This window comes from Eucyclogobius newberryi, unplaced genomic scaffold (assembly GCF_026437365.1).
Source record: "Eucyclogobius newberryi isolate DKJ021-1_F unplaced genomic scaffold, fEucNew1.0.hap1 SCAF_14, whole genome shotgun sequence".
NCBI lineage: Eukaryota > Metazoa > Chordata > Actinopteri > Gobiiformes > Gobiidae > Eucyclogobius > Eucyclogobius newberryi.
The window spans coordinates 25,403,905-25,425,554 of record NW_027315768.1 but is presented as its reverse complement, the minus strand read 5'-3'; the positions used below and the strand labels follow the sequence as shown (position 1 = coordinate 25,425,554).

At 43.0% G+C, this 21,650-nt stretch overlaps 1 protein-coding gene across 3 annotated transcripts in view; it reads right to left on the bottom strand.

Moving 5' to 3' along the window:
* epha3 (eph receptor A3) overlaps positions 1-21,650 on the bottom strand; it is a 559,788-nt gene that overhangs the window by 88,949 nt on the left and 449,189 nt on the right. For 2 of the 3 annotated variants that reach the window (XM_072445112.1, XM_072445113.1), the window contains exons 4-5: positions 19,352-19,507; positions 10,314-10,649 (exon numbers count right to left, since the gene is read on the bottom strand). The exons of the other annotated variant lie outside the window; for it this stretch is intronic. In XM_072445112.1, coding sequence (XP_072301213.1) covers positions 10,314-10,649; positions 19,352-19,507 — 492 coding nt within the window. The remainder of the gene's footprint in view (positions 1-10,313; positions 10,650-19,351; positions 19,508-21,650) is intronic. 3 annotated transcript variants of the gene reach the window in all.

Below are 21,650 nucleotides of genomic sequence, written 5' to 3'. Positions count from 1 at the left end.
AGACAAATGCATTTTAAAGGTCACAGTAAAAATAAATGTGAAAAATAAATGTGTACTCTGTGATTAACCACTAGAATAATGTGGACTTGAAATAACAAAGAATATCAGAGGAGAATACGTTCCTTACGCTTTAACGGGAAAAAGGTGCATATTTAGTCTCGTCTGTAAGTGAAAGGACAATAAATTATTGATGATGGTAATTATTATCTATTATTTAAGTAGCTTTTCTTTTTTGGCTTGTTGTCAAATTGCTATAGAAGACCTATTCTGCCTTTGTCTGATCATTACATTATATTTAGGACATTTTAAAACAACACATCTGCTTACTTCCGTGTCTCCTTTACGATACATCACCCTTTGGAGAGCTGCAGGTCATGATATCAAACAGTAGATGTTTTTTTCATTTGTGCTGAAATGACAGGTGTCACCGTTAAAGAAAGTAAAATGGCAGAACAAAGTAAGTAAAGCGCATGCATAAATCACTCTAAATACACTCATGTGGTTCAATGAGAAGGGGAAACAATTATATTACGGTTAAAAGCTCCTGAAAGTCAAAATTGCATAATAATCTCCTTTAAAAGTGCAGACAACTTTTCGGATTGTCTCCATGGAAAATTGTATTGCTTTTACCGTGATGTTCTACAATACAACACTGATCTAATATCTCAATTTGGATGGAATGTTGCTCATTGATGACAAAAGTAGGTAATACGAGATTCTGTTTTAGAACTTCTTCTCCTCTACGTCATTTTCAACTTTGATTTCCACCTTTGTCTTCACACAAACGGCCCTAGTGACTTGCCTGAAGTAAAACTGATGAACCTCCACCACAGGGACGATGCCACCAAACAAAAGTAACACTTAGAAAAACCCGAGAACCCTTCACTGTAACACTGATCACAAATCTTGTACTTGTCAGGATAGTTTCACACTTTTTTGCCTGTACAATTACACCCATTTCCACACATCAATGCAAGGCAGAGTTAGCCCCAAAGCCTCGCACGATGACACAAATGTATTCCACCGCGCCAGACGAGCTGAATGGATTTTGAAGTAGGCTACAATTGCCTTCAGGTGAGTAACAAGGATGTTTACCGATCAGAGTACTTCCAGTCGATGCATAGTCAATGCCATTCTCTCGTATACAAGGCCGCACGTCTGGCACCCCCGTCTTTTCATCTACAAAAGCTCGTCTGATGAAGTCTCGAGTTGTTGTGGAGACGTTCAAACGCATCAGTGAGATCTTCCCCGCGATTGCTTTAAGTGACACACGCGATTAAACAGCTGCTTCCTGTGATTAAAGCCGCGCGCTCCAGTTTCTAGGTCATTTCCTGCTCCTCTCTGGGCTCTCGTACACCTGTCCACCCCTCCTTCATAACTTATTATCCCGCCGGAGTATGGAAGTCCTTCTAATTACTTCTGAACGGCCCCTGTCCACACGCGTTTTACAGTTCAGTTCAGGGCAGTAACGTTTAATGACGCACGGTGAGAATGATTATTATACATCAAAGGCTAAGTAACAAACAGCGGCAGAGGTAGAGGTACATTTGTTCACGTATTTTAGATCCAGAATTATATTTTGCAACAGCATATTCAGCCAGATGACGGAAAGTATCCATCTAATAAACTTCCAGTGCACTTCCTTTTTAACAGTTCCTTGATATAAAGCATTTTGAGTGTCCATTGGAGTTGTAGAAGCGCTCAATACATTTATTTTGCCATTCAAGTCATGATTACATTAACCCTGCGATGAGTTGGCCACTGTCCAGGATGTACCCCGCCTAAGGCCCAAAGTCACTGGGATAGGCTCCAGTTACCCGCGACCCCGAAAGGGAACAAGCGGTAGAAAAGTCATGATTATGTACTTTTTGAACTTTTCCAAAGAATAATCAATTCTAAAATGACTTCAGTGGTGGAAAATAACAAAGAACAAATGTAAATGTGCTGCACTTAAGTCATTTCTTTTTAGACATCTGTACTTTACTCCACTACATTTTTGAACTGCACTGAAAAGTACAAGGTATTTAAGTTTGAGTTCAAGTTACGGCTTTGAACAAATAAAAACATCTAAATAAAACTGAGCAGACATGACAAATCACTTCATTTGACACGTTAATAGTTTACAAGTACGAGTAGATTTTAAAAAGAAGTATCAAGTCACTTTTTGTTTTACATAAGAAACAAAATGTAGTACTTCATCCACCGCTGAATCCTCCATCTTTGACTGTGAACGCTTCTGAACTGCCAGGACATTTCTTTACTCGTGCAAGAGGTCAGCCTATATTTTCTGGTGAGGCCTCTTCCTAAAGGCATAAACAGTGTCAGTGTAAGGCTGTCGTCAGTGTTGCACCAGACCTGAAGTGAGCGGTCCCACGTGAGCCTGTGCGTGGGTGAAAATCAAGCCTCACTTCAACTCTCAGTCGTCTTATCATCAGAATCATAATTAGCAGGTGCTACATAATCAACACGGCCATGTTATTTTAATTGGTGCATTTGTGCTAACACAGATAAAAAAGGCTGATTAAAAGATGCGTTTAAGCATATTCAAAGTTTTCGCCATCAAAGTTTATGGGCACATTTCCCAAAAGACTATAATATCCTCAGATCACATCACCTATAGTTTTATTTATCAGGTTTGAAAGTGGGGAAAACATACATCCCTTGCTGATTTGAACATATTTATATTTGAGTAAATATACCTTGCAGTCTGTTGATGTGTATATATTGTAGGCAAAACTACCCAAACTATTTTATATGATCTTTAATTTTCCAGCAAAATCCTACTGAGATTAAGAATGGCTTTGTACATGTTTTTAGTGGAAGAGGAAACTAATACTCAGATGGAACATGTAGACACGGGGAGAACATGCAAACCCCACACAGGACCTTCTGAGGCGAGGGTGGAATCATCCTCTTAGACTGAACTATCTCAATGTCTTATTTTAACGTTATGAGTATTGTGAGAAGTTACAATTAAGATTATTCACACTCACTGACATTACCACAACTATCTTCTACAGCTTTTAAACAGAACATAAAACACAGAACATGACACGGAGAGAGAACAAAACAGGTAGTAATAATAAGACATCCAATTTAGTCCAAAGTAATGAATAAGTAAGTTTCTATTTGATAAATGTCAGTTATAGTTTGGGTCCAGTCTCTGTTTGTTGGTTGAGTTTGTGTCAGACATGTTTTTGTGATGGCCTTCCCTGACACCAAAACTACGCTCCAAAGGTTTCATAAATCCATTTATGATGTAATTGGCAGACCCAAAGTCAGTGGGGTAGGCTCCAGTCACCCACGACCCGCGAATGAAGGAATGAATTGGCAGGAGGTGTTGAGGTCAAGTGCACAGGACGAGGCTGTCAGAACAGTCTGCAGTGCTTTGGTAATCTCAGTCCAAGATCTATGAACACGAGGACAGTCTCAAAACAGGTTTTTAGTGATGGGAGAAACCAGAGCCCTACACAGACACAGGAAGAACATGCAAACACCACACAGAAAGGCCCCATATCGTCCAGGAGTCAAACCCGGGCCCACTGCTGAACTCTACTACTCAGTTGGAAGATTATTTTGCAAGTTGAATGCAAAAAAGCAAAAGCTCTAAACTTTTCTTCCAGTAGATCTCCTAATAACAAAGCAGGAAGTTGTCTGAGGGTCCGCGAGACAGCTGGAACGCCTCTCTTTTGTCAGTACAGCCTTAAGGAAACAAATGCGCTGGTAATTTCCCTCGACTCTTGGTGTCTTTTTCCAAATATAAAGAGGATTTGGTTTGGGCTGAGACTCTCCCCTGCTGTTAATCCTTCTGCTATACAAAGCAGTCTCTATGCATATATATGTGTGTGTGTTCTTTCTCCCATCAAATGAATCAAAAACAGTGAAAAGGTTACGCCTGACAGAGAATTATCACTATATGGCAACCCTTATTTCATCTGTGCAGTAGACTGTGTGGGCGTGCATGTTTAAGGGAATTCTATTATCTGCAAAATGCAAAGAGTTTAGCAAAAAAGGGGCATCTGCATTTTAATAACTATGTCTAATTTATTTCATTACGACTGGCCGCTCTTTAAACTCCTCGCGGCATCCTTTCTGCTGATGGTGTCGCTATGGTAATACGGTTTGTTTTGTCTGCACCTTCCCAAACGAGCCCATCACACTCGGTTTAAAGCAGTTGTGTGTAAATGTATTGGCCCGGGTGCATTATTTTATTGCAAAAATGATTACTACAGCAGCACACAGATTCAGGCCGTCCTTAGAAGATTTGCATTATTTTCTATCAAGGAAAATTCACAGGCTCGGGAATATTTTGCAGACATGACAGGGCGTAACCTTTGGTTCGGTAAACACTAGCGATCTATATATGTCCAAAAAGCAAAAAAAGACGTCAAGTAAACAACATTTTTAACTGAATAAATTAATTTAAAAACAAGTATTCGCCCTTACATATGGATTATTTCTACCACTCGATTCAGTCAACACATGGGACCAGGAAGAGGCACGCATGCATCTGGTCACTATCTACACAGTGAAATCAAATAGAAAATTGGGTGCTCAGGAAGAGACTTAAACCCACACATAATCCCAAAACAAGTACACTTTGTTGAGATGTTTGTGACCGTCCAACCAGCGTGACAAATGGATTTATAGTGAAAAACATATTCTGCACAATGCTCAGAGATGAGAGATGTTTGAGAGACGTCTTCTGCATTTGAATGACACGCTTCAAGGTACGGGACGAGACTCAATTCAATCAAATGTGAGATTCAGTTCACAATTTGGTCTCATAGTTTTTTATTTCTGCTATTATTTTTTTCTGTCTCTGTTTTTTTGGACAACCGCTTCTCAATAAATGTAACTTTGGCTTCTAAAACAGCCCTTAATCCTTTTAATATAGGGCTGAATGTAGAAAAATATGTCACCTGTACGATCGCAGTCAAGATTCAAGACTGAACATGACTTTATTTGTCCTTTAAAAGCGCAAAATCACAACTTCCTGGTTCTTGGAAGATTAAAAAACACTTTATAATAAGACACAAACAGCACGTAGCGGTCTCATTTTAACCCTAAGAGCTGCTTTTACAATATCTGCACTGGGACTGAAGTAGTTTTGCTCAACTACATGTACAGATATTGTGCACAGCCACTTTAAGCACCTTTAACTAGCTCGAATGCGGCGTAAAGATAGAAAAAATAAAACAGATAAATGTACAGCGGATTGACACCTCTAATTTAATGAAGGTGTAAGGTCTTTGGTGCACGGGCTCATTATATACCAACTAATTTGTTAAAGTGACAGTAATTTGGTAATAATGGTGTGGGTAACTTTGTAAATGTCATCCTTCTTCCCTTTTAACAGAAATAGCACGGATGGTGAGACGTGAACGTTCAACCCACTAACAAGCTTGGCACATGCGGCTCTGAGCAAGGTGTGAGTGAAGCTAGAATAGGTGCGAAGTTAGCATAAAATAAGTATCTTTATGTGTATGTAGGTGTATGTACAGTATATTGAAAATGAGCAGCTTCCAATGCCTGAGAGAGCAATGAACACTCCATCCAACGTGAAGAAACTAGCAATACATTTAAGATGTATTATGTAACTTTTCTGCCTTCATTGGGTTCATGGAGATGTTATTGAGTTATTATGTCCCTGAGTGTGGCTTATCTATCTTTACATGTATTCAATTACAGCTAGATTACTGTATTTTCCAGAAGTATATCAGTATAAATATTAGTATAAGTCGGCCAAAACTAGAAAAGAAGGTGTGACTTATAGTCCGGAAAATACGGTATGATTACTGTTGCGAAATGACCTTGAAAAACATGCATTCTTACTGTTGTCTCTCCACAGATCTGACCTGTAACTTGGCCTGGTGGCTGTCTCTATGGAAAATGTCAAAGTTACATAGCACATCTTTAAATTATATATACCGGTACTTTGAAATGACCACGGCTGTAGTGGACAGAAGAAGTCCTCGATTAATTGTCTGGAGAAAGCTTTTTCGGATCTAATCTGCACTTACAGTGTCTCATGCAAACACAGAGAAGATTTTATACAGAAAAGTACTAGAAAACTGTATATCTATGTAACCGTGCGTTCTCTTGTCTTCTGTTGTTCCATATTCATTCTTATCATTGAAATCAAATAATTAGTCAAATAATAGAAATTTGGGTCGACTAAAACACCATGAATTGACTTTAATAACTAAAGGCAAGCAGCCTTGGAAACTACTCTAGAATATCTACCAGTGTCTGTCTACACCTCCACTGTTTCCACGCCAACTTTTCACGCACTTCCCAAATGTTATGCCACGTTTAAATCACTCACTGAATTATGGAAAAGGAGGAGGCGGTTTAATACTTTCACACCTTTTTAAAAGTGCAAATCTGCTGCTAAAGTATTACATTGATGTGCTGTTATTCACATCCACGCAGTAGCATTATATAATATGGACATAAAAATAATCTCACACACAAACCTCAGTTTTACCACACTTCCTCTGGACCACTTTGATATTCACTGGTTTCAGTTTCTTTAGCCAAAATAGAGAAAATATGGACTTAAAATGCAGTAAGTTACACTGATAGAAGTCTCTCAGATTATACACAAGACAAGTGAGCTGTGAAAGAGGTTTAAATGCATATAAATATACTGAAATACTTTTACAATTGATCAATGCCCCCCCATCCCAACCTGGGGGGCGTCCTTGTTTTAATTGTAAAATCTGGTCACCCGTACTTTAGTAGCGAGGTACATCTGACGGCTGTGCTGCCCGGACCAGAGTGAGCCAAATCTAAAGATTTGATAGTGGTTTTTAGGAAAACTGAAGGATTTTGAAAAGGAAAAATGGCCTAAATTTGACTTGTATGAAAGCTGCAGACCTGTTAGCTGAACATGAGGAGTTTGGTTCTACATTGTGCTCTACGGGGAAAATGCTTGTCGAGGGTTTTTTGGCTGCAGTAACAATGGACATGACAGGTTTAATCTAGCAATACATCCAGGTAATTTAATAGATCCATGAGTGTTGTGGCGCTAAACTAGCTGTGACGCTAACTCACTCAAAAATGAAAAGTGGTGAACGAGTCTGACACACTTGGATTCATCAGAGGAAAACCTGTGTCATTAGGAGAAAAAGAGGAGCAAAGCTGACTTACACAGTGAGTGCCATCGTTTATGTTTAATGCACTTTAGCTTTGGTTATAAGTGCTTTGTGTCTATATTTTTTTGCATTGTACATTTGGTGTTTAGGCTGAAATATCAAACTATATTCCTCGCTGTTGGCATTTCTCACTTCTGAAAAGATGAAAATGGAAAGTTTTAGCCCAGACGCTGTTTCCAGTGTCTCCTCTGCTAATTGTCACTGGCCGCTGGGCTCTGTTTATGGAAGTGTCAGTAAACAGCCTGCTGCACCGGAGCACGGCCAAAATCAGCGTTATCACGTTCAAATGTCTGTTACTGAGCTCTAGTCATGTCTTTCTGCCGTGCACACTTTTCAAAGATGGGTTAGTCCAGTCCAACAGCTCCACACTATGAAACTCTGAGGAAAATCGTGCTCAGAAATGTGTCCTCAACTCTAAACGAACGAAACATCTTTTTAATTAATAGCGTTTTGACACCCAGTACAAAAAGTGTGTACTGAGTGGTCTAAAGAGATCACTGAGAATGGTCTGTTTAAAAGATGGATCATATGGTTTTGAATTGTGAATCGCTATGGAAACATTAGTCATTTTTCATAACTCTGAAACTAATGGATGTGAGATTTGAGTGGTCACAATTAGCAAAGATTGATATTTAGTTAATACAGTATTTCCTCTGCGGCGGCTTAACTAGCTCTGTAAAATGTGAAATGAGATAGAAATGAGAAGCCACTCACTTTTGGTCTGTAGAACGTATTTGTGTTTGTGTTTCCTGTTTGACTTTGCCCAATGACTGAAGAAATAAATAAACTCAACAAACAAGACAAAAAAAAACACACTCAAAATCCAATATACTGCCTCATTCCTCTAGTAATTACATGTATTTGCCCGGAGTCAAGTTGTGGCTAGTATGAGTGAATCACAAAGTTGATCAAAGTCCCCGTGCGACGTCCCCTGAGCGTGTTAGATAACAGTGACCAGGTGTGTAAGTGATCAAATGGGTCTCGTCCACAGCCGGGGGACCTGCCACTAGACTGTGTGCTAAACTGGGCTTCCTAATGAAATAAAAAGGCCCCGTGCAACATCGAGTTACCTGAAAAGGCTGGAGCTGCACCCCACCGAGACTGAATAATGCATTTAATGGTTTGGCACAGAAATGTATTTTCCCCACAGTCCCCTGTCAGCAGAAGAATACAGAAAGAACAAAAACAAACATGCAGGGAGGAGGACCAACAGCCAATTGAAATATGTGGAGGAGAATAGTCAGGAGAGACGGCCAGAGGGCGGAGAGGAGAAACACTGTTGGCAAATCACAAATTAAAAACACAAGCGTTCCACACACATACCACGTCCCAGAGGAAATATACAGCTTTCTGAATAAAAAGGCTGATTTAGAGCAGGGATCTCGACACAAACAGTCTTGGTCTCTTGCCACAACATAAAGCACCAGCTGAGAACGCAAACGCACACACACTACAACAATTTAGCAGATGTCATCAGAAATGTACCACTGCTCACTTCACTAACAACTCTGTTGGAAGCTAAAGGCAGAACCGTCAACATCTATTTGACGAATGGCCACTACAGTAAAAACTATTATTTCTCATGCTATTCTAAACCCTTGAGTGCTACATGCAAAAAACTGACCCAAAAGAGACATAAAGATCAAGAAAACAAGTGGTTAGAGCTGTCAACTGACATTTTGAGCTGTGTAACAGTGGTGAATTATACTTATATTTATAATGTTTTTGGATCTCTTTAACTGCAGGGGACTTGTCAAACTGTATTAGCAAATGTTTAATGCACAAATATTAAATACATATGCATTTTGCTGGTATATGGAAGTAGTTTTGAGTTTGACACAGATCAAACACAATAGTAATCTATAAAACTTAATAATACAAATGAAAGCAATTAACTGCATTTCCATCACCTAATTTATAATGCGCAATTTGAAGTATCACATAAGTAACGAGAAGTGGAAACACCAAATATCACATTTAGAACCCTTAACTCGCATTATACACTTGATTGAGGCGGATTTTGTTAAATGCGCATAACAGTTAAAGCGATTTTTGGAAGGTGGTGAAAGTCGCATAAAATCATGAAGCAAATATTCAAAATTATAATCTACAACATGATCCACATAATCCAATTAGGTTTGCTGTTTGTGGCAAATCCTCCAGAAAAGCAGAGCTAACAAACATAGATGCACCGCACAAGTCTTGAAAATCAGCTTAAAAACAAACCATGTAAAAAAAGATTCAGTTGTAGTTGTCATGACTACAATGGAACACTCCTGGACGAATGAGGGATTGTACCAAGGGTTTGCCAAACTTTTTTCTCACTGGGCTGCATTTTGAAACTTAAACAGAGCAGAGGGCCACAAACAACCCAACAATGAAGTCAACCAATCAAAATGTTGCATTTGACATAGTTTGGATGAACCTCCACACTTTAATAAGACTTGGAGCATTAATATTAGGTTGGTATAACATGAACTTGTATGAAATGTTCAAATTTTAGAGGAAAAAATACAACTTTTTCTTGTTTTGGCCAACGTAGCAGGACGCCTGTGGGCATTCTGGACACCCCTGGATTACACTGACATGTTAAAAAAAGTAACAAAACTATAACTTGCCCAAAAACACATCTACTCTTTATTTAAGGAGAAACTCAGTGATAGTGTTTGTCTCTCCAACATTAAGTGTTGACTTCACAGTTCATTCTGTTCAACATCACCGTAACATTTTGGCAAAAATAGAGCCAGCAAGAGCCATTTTGCTTGGTCGTAAAATAAATCTATAACATTATTTAAGTGTTAACAACCTGCTACATTTTGGACAGGACAAAAAAGTATGCAGCCAAGGGTTAGAGAAAGTTCATCTCGTGCAAAGCCAAACCGAGCAGACTGTGCACAGTGCGCCCTCTGCAGGATATGATGTGTCACTTTGTGCACATTTTGTGGTAACGCAGTTATAACTTCTTCTTCGAAACTGCGCGCTGACCACGCCGACGACCACGACTACGGATAGAATAATTGTGCAATATAACAAGCTCTTCAAAGTCGATTTTGTGTGAATGTCAGGAACGTGTGAGCTATACATCATAAACTCCAATCATTGCCCCATAAACTACTTTCCCCCGTTGCTATAACAGCACAACTGAGTACTCACCGCCCTGGTCCGTGCTGACGGTGATGAACGCCACTTGGCGAGGAAACGAACTCAAGTCGGACACGCCGTTCAGAGACTCGATCTCAAAGGTGTAGTTGGCGTGAGCGGAGAAGTCGATGACGGTCACGGTGGCGTTGGTGAGCCCTAGTGGCCGGGGCAGGAACCGCAGCTCCTCCTCACAGATCTGGCACTGGTCTGGACCGGTTCTGCAGCGCTTGCACTGGACGTTGTAGGTGAGGTCTCTGCGGCCCCCGGTGTCACTGGGCGGGGACCACTCCAGCAGCAGGAAGGAGTCGTTCAGGTTAAACATCAGGTTACGAGGAGGAGATGGAGGGCCTGCAAACAACCGACACGATTGGTTAAAAGGTTGGGACTTACACAATGGAAGTTCTCATCACCAATGTATCCTGCAGAATTTACTGTACATTGTATTGATTTTTTGAGAGCACATTGGTGTTGAGTGTAGTTATGTTTTTGTTTGTGATTGACGATGAAAACTGTTGGTTCAGAAGTGTCAAAAAACAAACGCATCTCTCGTCTCTTCTGAGTCAGCTCGATCCGTCTTTCTCTGTCTTAATTTTGTCCCGTACGCTGAGGGAACTATATTATGATAGATCCATGCGCTTAGACACGGAGAAACGTGCTGCTCTCCTGGGGACGAGCAGGAGGAGGCTGCAGGTGAGCGGTAGGTGCATCCTATGATTGATACGAGGCAGGACTAATCGGCCGTCCACGCCAAGAGGAAATGAGACTCAGATTTGGGCCAAAAAATCATCCATTACGCCTTTAAGACTTATACATATACATGAAAAAAAAATATGAAATGCTACTATGAAGAGGCGGGGCTTATCGGTTCTGAAGTCAGTGGACCCGTTTTCAATATTGCAGTTTATTTTGAACAAATATACAATGATGATATACCAGTCTTTATGTTATACATCAGTACTAAATAATAATATGTCTCCTTTAAAGTAAGATTGATGAAACTTTGTGCCAAAAATAAATGCTTTTGATGTAACTTTGGGCACTTTTCTTAACTTCTTGCAAATAGTAAATATGGCTCATTCAGCCGACCAAAAGTTTGCAGTTGGTAGACCATTCTTGTGTGTTGCACGAGTGAAAAACATTTGAAACTTGATTCTTTGGTTTGTGAAGTCCTACTACTGTGAAGGAACAGCAGGGAACAAGGCAGTGCAGAAGTAAACAAAATGCTGCTCAGACAGCTGCAGCCCGGATTCTTTTAATCTTTACCCCTTTTAAAACTAAACAAATTAACAAATCAGCTCAATTATACATGTATTTAAAGTTTGCAACTTAAAACGTGGTGGTCATCAACTTTGTAACAGATACCACCACATTGCTGTATCTATAATGAGCACATTAGACACTCATTTACCGACAGAATATCGAATACTTTTCAAGATGTTTGTGAATATGATGTAAAAACTTAAATCAGCAGGGGGCAACAAAACAGTTGATAAACATAAAAGAGGACTTAAGGACTGCAAGCGCTGCACTAAAAACCTGGCCCGATTTCGTACCTTTTTGGGCTCCTAGATTGCAGTCATGGTGTCAAACTTTCTGAGGAATAGTTAAATCTGGCGTAAAGCTGGCGTAAAGCTGGCGTAAACATGGGCACACGTTGGCAGTGGATAATCATAACAATGTATGGTTCTTGGCTCAGTCAGGCGCATTCACAGAGGGTGCGTTTGTGAGCGGGCTGCAGCTGTCAGCCGGGCGGAGTTAAAAGACCTGGGGGATCTGAGCAGTCCTGTCCTGCCAAGCTCACTCTCTGCCCGCACAATGGGACGTTTCCCCCTCCCCAGACGACTCCTTCTCCCGATGTTGCCTCCTGCCACGCCTCCAGCGCCACTGTCGTTTTATTGTGTTTGTCCCGTAATGCCAGTAATGCACAGGACAGTTTTCTGTGATAATAAACCAACGTCCAATGTTTTCTGTTTTTTTTTTTTTTTTTTTTTTTAAGAATAACATAATAAAACAATTCCAAGATACTATAGTAATAGACACTAAAGTTACTTGATGATCTTTTGAAATACCCATATTGTAAAAAAACAACAACAACATATTTATAGGACAAATTTGACCCTTCCTGAATCATTTTGAATTATGTTGATCAGAACTTGTACAATTAATATCAATTTAAAATATATAAAAAAAATACTGTGGTAAATAGGGTTCCTTAGTACACTATAATGCATTAATAAGCACTAGTTATTTATATATTATGCTCTTATAAGCTATCAATAAGCATTTATCACTTGGTTTGGATAACGGTTTAATAAGCAGCTTGGTAATGCTCTTACAAACATGTTGTACACAATAACTCTGCTATTTAATGCCTTATAATTTATCATAGAACCTTATTTTAAAGTGTTTCCAATATAATAATTTTATTTGTCATTTCAAATTATGTCATGAGCATTTTCTTGTCCAGATTGAGCATTATTACAGCACTATGTAAAATAAAAACTTTTCAATTTTCAAGTTGAAATCCCAAACTTGCTCCACAATTTTCATGGAATAAAACAACAATAAATAAATACAAATAAGAAGGAAAAAAATAAGTTCATTTTACATGGATTTTATTTGTTTGTATTGTGATTTTAATGCACATTTTCCTGTTCTGTAAAGCATTTTGAATTACTTTGCACACAAATAAACTTGCCTTGTCTTGAATAAAACAGTTTTCATATTAAAAACCAAAACTCTCTGAAATACTGACAGTCCATCCGTCCATCTTCTTCTTCTGCCGCTTTATCCGGGGCCGGGTCGCGGGGGCAGCAGTCTGAGCAGGGACTCCCAGACTTCCTTCTCCCCAGACACTTCCTCTAACTCCTCCGGGGGGATCCCGAGGCGTTCCCAGGCCAGCCGAGAGACATAGTCTCTCCAGCGTGTCCTGGGTCTTCCCCGGGGCCTCTTCCCGGTGGGACATGCCTGAAACACCTCCCGAGGGAGGCGCCCAGGAGGCATCCGGAACAGATGCCCGAGCCACCTCAGCTGGCTCCTCTAGACGTGGAGGAGCAGCGGCTCTACTCCGAGCTCCCCCCGTGTGGCCGAGCTCCTCACCTTATCTCTAAGGGAGCGCCCAGCCACCCGGCGGAGGAAACTCATTTCGACCGCTTGTATCCGCGATCTTGTTCTTTCGGTCACTACCCAAAGCTCATGACCATAGGTGAGGGTAGGAACGTAGACCGACCGGTAAATAGAGAGCTTTGCCTTTCGGCTCAGCTCCCTCTTCACCACAACAGTCCGATGCAGCAACTGCATCACTGCAGCCGCTGCACCGATCCGCCTGTCGATCTCACGCTCCATCCTTCCCTCACTCGTGAACAAGACCCCGAGATACTTGAACTCCTCCACTTGGGGCAAGGACACCCCACCCACCTGGAGAGGGCAAGCCACCTTTTTCCGGTCGAGAACCATGGCCTCGGATTTGGAGGTGCTGATTCTCATCCCAGCCGCTTCACACTCGGCTGCAAACCGTCCCAGTGCATGTTGCAGGTCCGGGTTTGATGGAGCCATCAGGACAACATCGTCTGCAAACAGCAGAGATGAGATCCTGTGGTCCCCAAACCGGACCCCCTCCGACCCCTGACTGCGCCTAGAAATTCTGTCCATAAAAATTATGAACAGAACCGGTGACACAGGGCAGCCCTGGCGGAGTCCAACATGCACTGGGAACAGGTCTGACTTACTGCCGGCAATGCGAACACAGCTCCTGCTCCGCTCATACAGGGACCGGACAGCCCTGAGCAAAGGGCCCCGGACCCCGTACTCCCGGAGCACCCCCCAAAGGACACCCCGAGGGACACGGCCAAAAGCCTTCTCCAGATCCACAAAGCACATGTGGACTGGTTGGGCAAACTCCCATGAACCCTCGAGCACCCGATGGAGGGTATAGAGCTGGTCCAGTGTTCCACGACCGGGACGAAAACCACTCTGCTCCTCCTGAATCCGAGGTTCGACTATCGGTCGGATTCTCCTCTCCAGTACCTTGGAATAGACCTTACCCGGGAGGCTGAGGAGTGTGATCCCTCTGTAGTTGGAACACACCCTCCGGTCCCCCTTCTTGAACAGAGGGACCACCACCCCGGTCTGCCAGTCCAGAGGCACGGTCCCCGAACGCCACGCGATGTTGCAGAGACGTGTCAACCAAGACAGTCCTACAACATCCAGATACTTTAGGTACTCAGGGCGGATCTCATCCACCCCCGGAGCCCTGCCACCGAGGAGTTTGCGGACAACCTCAGTGACTTCAGCTTGGGTGATGGATGAGCCAGCCTCCGAGTCCCCGGTCTCTACTTCCTCTTCAGAAGACGTGACTGAGGGATTAAGGAGATCCTCAAAGTATTCCTTCCACCGTCCGACGACATCCCCAGTCGAGGTCAGCAGGCCTCCACCCGCACCGTAAACGGTGTTTGTGAGACACTGCTTCCCCTTCCTGAGGCGCCGGACGGTTTGCCAGAATTTCTTTGGTGCCGACCGATAGTCCTCCTCCATGGCCTCCCCGAACTCCTCCCAGGCCCGGGTTTTTGCCTCTGCGACAGCACGAGCCGCGGCTCGCTTGGCCTGCCGATACCCGTCGATGACCTCCGGAGACCTACAAGCCAGAGTGGCCTGATAGGCCTCCTTCTTTAGTCTGACGGCATCCCTTACTTCCGGTGTCCACCACCGGGTTCGGGGGTTGCCGCCACGACAGGCACCGGAGACCTTGCGACCACAGCTCCGAGCAGCCGCATCAACAATGGAGGCGGAGAACATGGTCCACTCGGACTCAATGTCCCCAGCCTCCCCCGGGACATGGGAGAAGCTCTCCCGGAGGTGCGAGTTGAATACCCTACTGACAGAGGGCTCCACTAGACGTTCCCAACAGACCCTCACAATGCGCTTGGGTCTGCCAAGTCTGTCCGGCTTCCTCCTCCGCCAGCGGATCCAACTCACCACCAGGTGGTGATCGGTTGACAACTCTGCCCCTCTCTTCACCCGAGTGTCCAAGACACGCGGCCGGAGGTCTGATGACACGACAACTAAGTCGATCATTGACCTCCGGCCTAGGGTGTCCTGGTGCCACGTGCACTGATGGACACCCTTGTGCTTGAACATGGTGTTCGTTATGGACAATCCGTGGCTAGCACAGAAGTCCAATAACTGAACACCGCTCGGGTTCAGATCGGGGAAGCCGTTCTTCCCGATCACCCCTCTCCAGGTGTCACTGTCATTGCCCACGTGGGCGTTGAAGTCCCCCAGTAGAACAACGGAGTCCCCGGTCGGTGCACTGTCCAGTACCCCTCCCAAGGACTCCAAGAAGGCCGGGTACTCTGCACTGCTGTTCGGCCCATAGGCCGCCACAACAGTGAGAGACCTGTCCCCCACCCGAAGGCGGAGGGACGCGACCCTCTCGTTCACCGGGGTAAACTCCAACACGTGGCGGCTGAGCTGAGGGGCTATCAGCAAGCCCACACCAGCCCGCCGCCTCTCCCCGCGGGCAACACCAGAGAAGTGGAGCGTCCAGCCCCTCTCGAGGAGATGGGTTCCAGAGCCCAAACTGTGCGTGGAGGTGAGGCCGACTATATCTAGTCGGTATCGCTCAACCTCCCGCACAAGCTCAGGCTCTTTCCCCCCCAGCGAGGTGACATTCCATGTCCCCAGAGTTAGTCTCTGTGTCCGGAGATCTGGTCGCCGAGGCCCCTGCCGTCGACTGCCGCCCAGATCTCTCTGCACCGGCCCCCTATGGATCCTCCTGCGGGTGGTGGGCCCACGGGAGGGCGGCCCCACGTCGCTCTTTCGGGCTGTGCCCGGCCGGGCCCCGTGGGGTAAGACCCGGCCACCAGGCGCTCGCCATGGAGCACCCATCCCAGGCCTGGCTCCAGGATGGGGCCCCGGTGACGCCGATCCGGGCGACGTGAACTGCCTTGATTGTGTCGTCGTCATAAGAGGCTTCTGAACCGATCTTTGTCTGACCCGTCACCTAGGACCTGTTTGCCTTGGGAGACCCTACCAGGGGCATGAAGCCCCCGACAACATAGCTCCCGGGATCATTCGGGCACTCAAACCCCTCCACCACGTTAAGGTGTCGGCTCAAGGAGGAGTACTGACAGTCCATTGTCCATAAACACATCAGACATAGAAACATTCAAACTATTCTTGCCTGCGTTTATCACTAGTTAAACAATGTAGACTTCTAGAAAACGACAATAACCCAAAGCCCCTCAGTTTAATCTCCTCGTCTCTCTCTCCGTCCCATCATCGCGCCTCCTCCTCTCTCCACACGGGACCCCCCCCCGCCCTCGTCCCACAGAGCGGCCCCGCTGTCATCAATCAGGCCTGTGCTCCTCCAGGGGGCGTAGATGGTATCGCACGCTCCCTCCGTCAGCCCTCTCTCTTTCTCTCTTCACCTTTATCGCACTCAGGTGACACCCCTCTCTCCGTCTTCAGGCCCACACTCTTTAATCTCCATTTCAATTCCTCACTTGAAGGGAATTGTTTATGGGCCGGTCCAGGAGGAAGAACTGTTTTACAATGCATCAGTGTGAAGAGTGAGGGCTGGGATTAGAGGACATTCGCTTGTGGTCACAGAACGACAAGATCCCACACATTCTCCGGAGAACCATCACAGTTCTTTAGTCATATTTTAATGCTTTAAGATGATACGCATTTGCATTCAGAATTCAACACTGTAAATGGTCACCGATTTACTCAAGATATTGTAAGATAATGCCATTGGAATTAAGCAAAAAACAAAGTATAAGGTGCAAAACAATTAAAGCGTTGGAGGAAAATGTGGGTTTACCGATTTGTCTGAAGTTCTTTACTGTACAATATTCATGGGTTCCAACTTTCTGTGAGTATTTTTACCCATTCAAATGATGTATACATTTTTTTTATCACCCTGAAACCAATGAATAACTCTTCTCACACAATCTACTGCATCTGGCCACAAACATGTACTTGTTGTGCATTTAAATACAGAAGGGAAGATGATCATATTATGCATGTCTATACATAAAACATCAAATAGAGTTGTTCCATCCTCCAGCCTCTGTAACGTGTCTTCATGCACGAGCAGCAGACAGCTCCAGTCTCAGCCTGGTCCCGCTCCACATGGACCTGTCCATCTCACTGACAGACAAATCCATTCTTAATTCATGCAGAATTACTCCGGTTAAACTGTAATTTAATGAAAATATGAAGACTTAATGACTGATGAAGTGTGACCCATCGACTCTTATGTACCGGCTGAACACTTCTGAGTTTTTCATTTTATTTATTTATTTATACAGGGAAAACCCAATGAGAAAACGTCGCTTTTTCATGGGTCCCTGTTAAAACACATCACAAAATAAACAACAAACAAACAAACAAACAAACAAACAAACAAACAAACACAGGATACAAAAAAAGAAGTAAAAGTACAAATACAAATACAGTTACAATACATTGGCTTTTTTAAGTATGTGATATTGTTTGATTTCAGTTTTAGACTGCGCCGGGTTAAGGTTAGGGTTAAGGTTAAGGTTAGGGTTAGGGTTAAGGTTAGGGTTAGGGTTAGGGTTAAGGTTAAGGTTAGGGTTAGGGTTAGGGTTAGGGTTAGGGTTAGGATTAGGGTTAAGGTTAAGGTTAGGGTTAGGGTTAGGGTTAGGGTTAAGGATAGGGTTAGGGTTAGGGTTAGGGTTAAGGTTAAGGTTAGGGTTAAGGTTAGGGTTAGGGTTAAGGTTAGGGTTAAGGTTAGGGTTAAGGTTAGGGTTAGGGTTAGGGTTAAGGTTAGGGTTAGGGTCAGGGTTAAGGTTAGGGTTAGGGTTAAGGTTAAGGTTAGGGTTAAGGTTAAGGTTAAGGTTAAGGTGAGGGTTAAGGTTAGGGTTAGGGTTAGGGTTAAGGTTAGGGTTAAGGTTAGGGTTAAGGTTAGGGTTAAGGTTAGGGTTAGGGTTAGGGTCAGGGTTAAGGTTAGGGTTAGGGTTAAGGTTAAGGTTAAGGTTAAGGTTAGGGTTAGGGTTAGGGTTAGGGTTAGGGTTAGGGTTAAGGTTAGGGTTAGGGTTAAGGTTAAGGTTAGGATTAAGGTTAAGGTTAGGGTTAGGGTTAAGGTTAGGATTAGGGTTAAGGGTTAGGGTTAGGGTTAGGGTTAAGGATAAGGTTAGGGTTAGGGTTAGGGTTAAGGTTAGGGTTAGGGTTAGGGTTAAGGTTAGGGTTAGGGTTAAGGTTAGGATTAGGGTTAAGGTTAGGGTTAGGGTTAAGGTTAGGGTTAGGGTCAGGGTTAAGGTTAGGGTTAGGGTTAAGGTTAAGGTTAGGGTTAGGGTTAAGGTTAGGGTTAAGGTTAGGGTTAGGGTTAGGGTTAAGGTTAGGGTTAGGGTTAGGGTTAGGGTTAGGGTTAGGGTTAGCCATGAGGCTATAAGGGAAATGCCGCGGTCCCTGAAACTGCGCGGCCATTTGACCGCGCCGCGGCTCTCCAGCCATGGCCTTAATTATGTATCATGAATCTATTAAATTTGAGTTTTTATTTCTTGACAACAAAACTTGGCCTGTTAGTCTCCCTGAAGATAAAGTAATTTAATACCAGACTGTGAAACATTCCAGGCAAATCAATAACATATTCATGATGACCCGTGGGTGGCGGACCCCAATGAGAAGAGTTACACTGCACTAGACCATTCAATGATATAATTGATCTGATTCAATGGTAAATTTTCCGTTTGGATATTTTCTCATCAAAATACAGCATAATTCACCTGTTCCCAACCTTTTTTTTTGTCTCAAGCCCTTGCACAGTTCTGTCTCAAACTCAGTTGGATTCAACGGCTAAAAAAAAAAAGTTGATTATTCTCTCATATGTCCAGATTGGGACATATGAGAGAATGTTTGTAACAACATGATTGAATTCAAATACTTCTCAATTCACTCTATTTGAAACAGAACCCATTCCCTTGCTAAGTGCTTGTGTCCCCCCACGTCCAACAATCTGAAAAACAAACAAACAAACAAAAAAAACAATCAAACAAACAAACAAACACAAAAATAGTACTCACGTGTGCAGGCCATAGTGGGCGGGTCCTTGTCTGCGCGGTAGAAGCCGGTCTCACAGCGGCACACGGCGGAGCCATCGCTGAAGCTGATGCTGTGTGGAGGACACTTGGAGCACTTTATGTTCCCAGCAAACGCCTTGAAGAAGCCCGGGTGACAAGCTGAGGACAGACACACAACAAACACAGGCACTATAAGCAAATCTGAACCCATCACTCAAATATTCATTATCACTTTGCACCACTAAAATACATCTATCACAGAGAACAGCATTAGTGGCATGCAGTTTCATAATGAAGAGAAACAGAAGCAACACATGTGAAGCTGATAATTGTTTATGAACAAAGCAGGAGGAAACAGGAAGGAGGTGCACAAAGGTGGTAACAAGGGCAATTTTGTTCACACATTGTAGTTATGTAGTTCAAACTTCAGACGGTTCAAACTCTTTCTTTCACATTCGAATTATTCATCATACATTTTACATTGTATCTGTGCTGGAGCAGATTCTACAACATAAAAACATTGGGCAGAACCTTTTTTAAAATATGTTAGGCCTTAGTTATTGTATTACTTGATTTACGGATCCGCCGCACTTAGATTATTGATTTCTACAATATAAATAAAATAAATTAATTATAAAAAACCAGAATAAGACATTTTTTGAAATTGAAATCATATTTATATTTTGTCCGCCTGTGCAATATATTTCATTTAAAAATCCGTAAACCAAGTAATAAAATAACTGCGGCCTTATTGTTAAACTAATTAAATAAGGACCAGGAAGTTGGAAAGTTATAATATAACTTTCCAACTTTCTGGTCCTTTTTTAATTAGTTTATAGCCATGCGGTTAGCAACTGATTGATGGAAAAATGTAAACAGTACGTGGCTGAAAAAAGGGTAACGCCCCCCGCGCGGCACACGAAAACTACCCATTTTTAACAGCTTAATGTGTACTTTTAAGGTAATGAATACTGATATCTGAAGCACGGAGGGGCTCCTTTATAACTTCAACTTTCACATAATGCAAAAAAACGAAAATCACAAATTTGGGGCAAAAAAAAGGAAACACTGTTTTTCTCAGTTTCACCGAGGCTGACATGTACCAGAAATTAAGCTGCTCCGACACATATGCCTGAATTGTTGGCCCCCTCCACAGCAGCAGAACCACCAGCCACCTCAGCCTCAATCTCCTTTTCCCACTAATGTACAAACACTGAAGGAGTTTAGTTCATTGTAAGTACTTAATCACTGCATAAACGATAACTTTGACAAGGTCTAAGCATCAAACTTCCGTTATCCTTCCACAAATGAATCAAACCTCATTTGTCTTTTCTCTGTAAAAATCCAGCCCTGGAACTGAACATATAGACAGCACAAACAACAAAGTTTTATTGGTGCGAGATCAATAAATAAAGCCGACTTCTTTGTCAGAGAAGGGTGTATTTAGGTGTCCAGCCTCGAGATTCGCATTTGCTGCCGTTTGTCAGTGACTCCATCGATTTAACAAGGCGACACTGCAGGCCGAGATCACCTTGAAGCGGCCACAGACTCTGAGCCCGGAGCGCGTCTCTGCTGCCGGTGATAAATGGAGCTGGAGGGGACAAGGAAGAGCCTCGCACCGGAGAGCTCTTCAAACACACAATTAGGGCCAAGACAACGGCGGGAACATAGGAGGGCGGTTTGACTATAGAAACACTAAATATAGTCCAAATAGAATGATGGTCTTCGGTACAAATCTATGCGGATTCGCTAACTCTTTCTAGAGACGGGTTTGTCACCTGCTCGTCTCTCGATGTTATTACTGCTTTGGCTGTAATATTACACAGTGTGGCATTAAACGTATCAATCTCAATGGTCAGAATGTTTTAAGAGGCAACTCAACTTACACTAAGAGCTATTCTTAAGCTATAAAACACCAGTAATTGAATGTTTAATGCCATATATATATATATAGGAACAAGTTATTGTCTTTCTTACTGCATTATTTGGTTAAATTCGTACATTTAAATCCGTTCTTGAGTCTTTCCAGATTGATATAGCCTTTCTTGGAATCAGATCCAGGTGACTTTATTGGCACTTGTAGGTAGATCTTTCCTTTGCAGCGTACAAACAAGAAAAAATAAGAATAAACAATAAGATCAGGCACACTTTCTGCGCTAAGACAACGCTCACTTACAGTGACGTTGAGATGTGCATAAATACAAAGAATAAGAGCTGAACACATTTTCAGATGTGCAAAAGCTTGTGGAAATCGCTCCGGCACTTAGACCCCAGCAGGGAATGACAAGCGATTGGAGTTGGA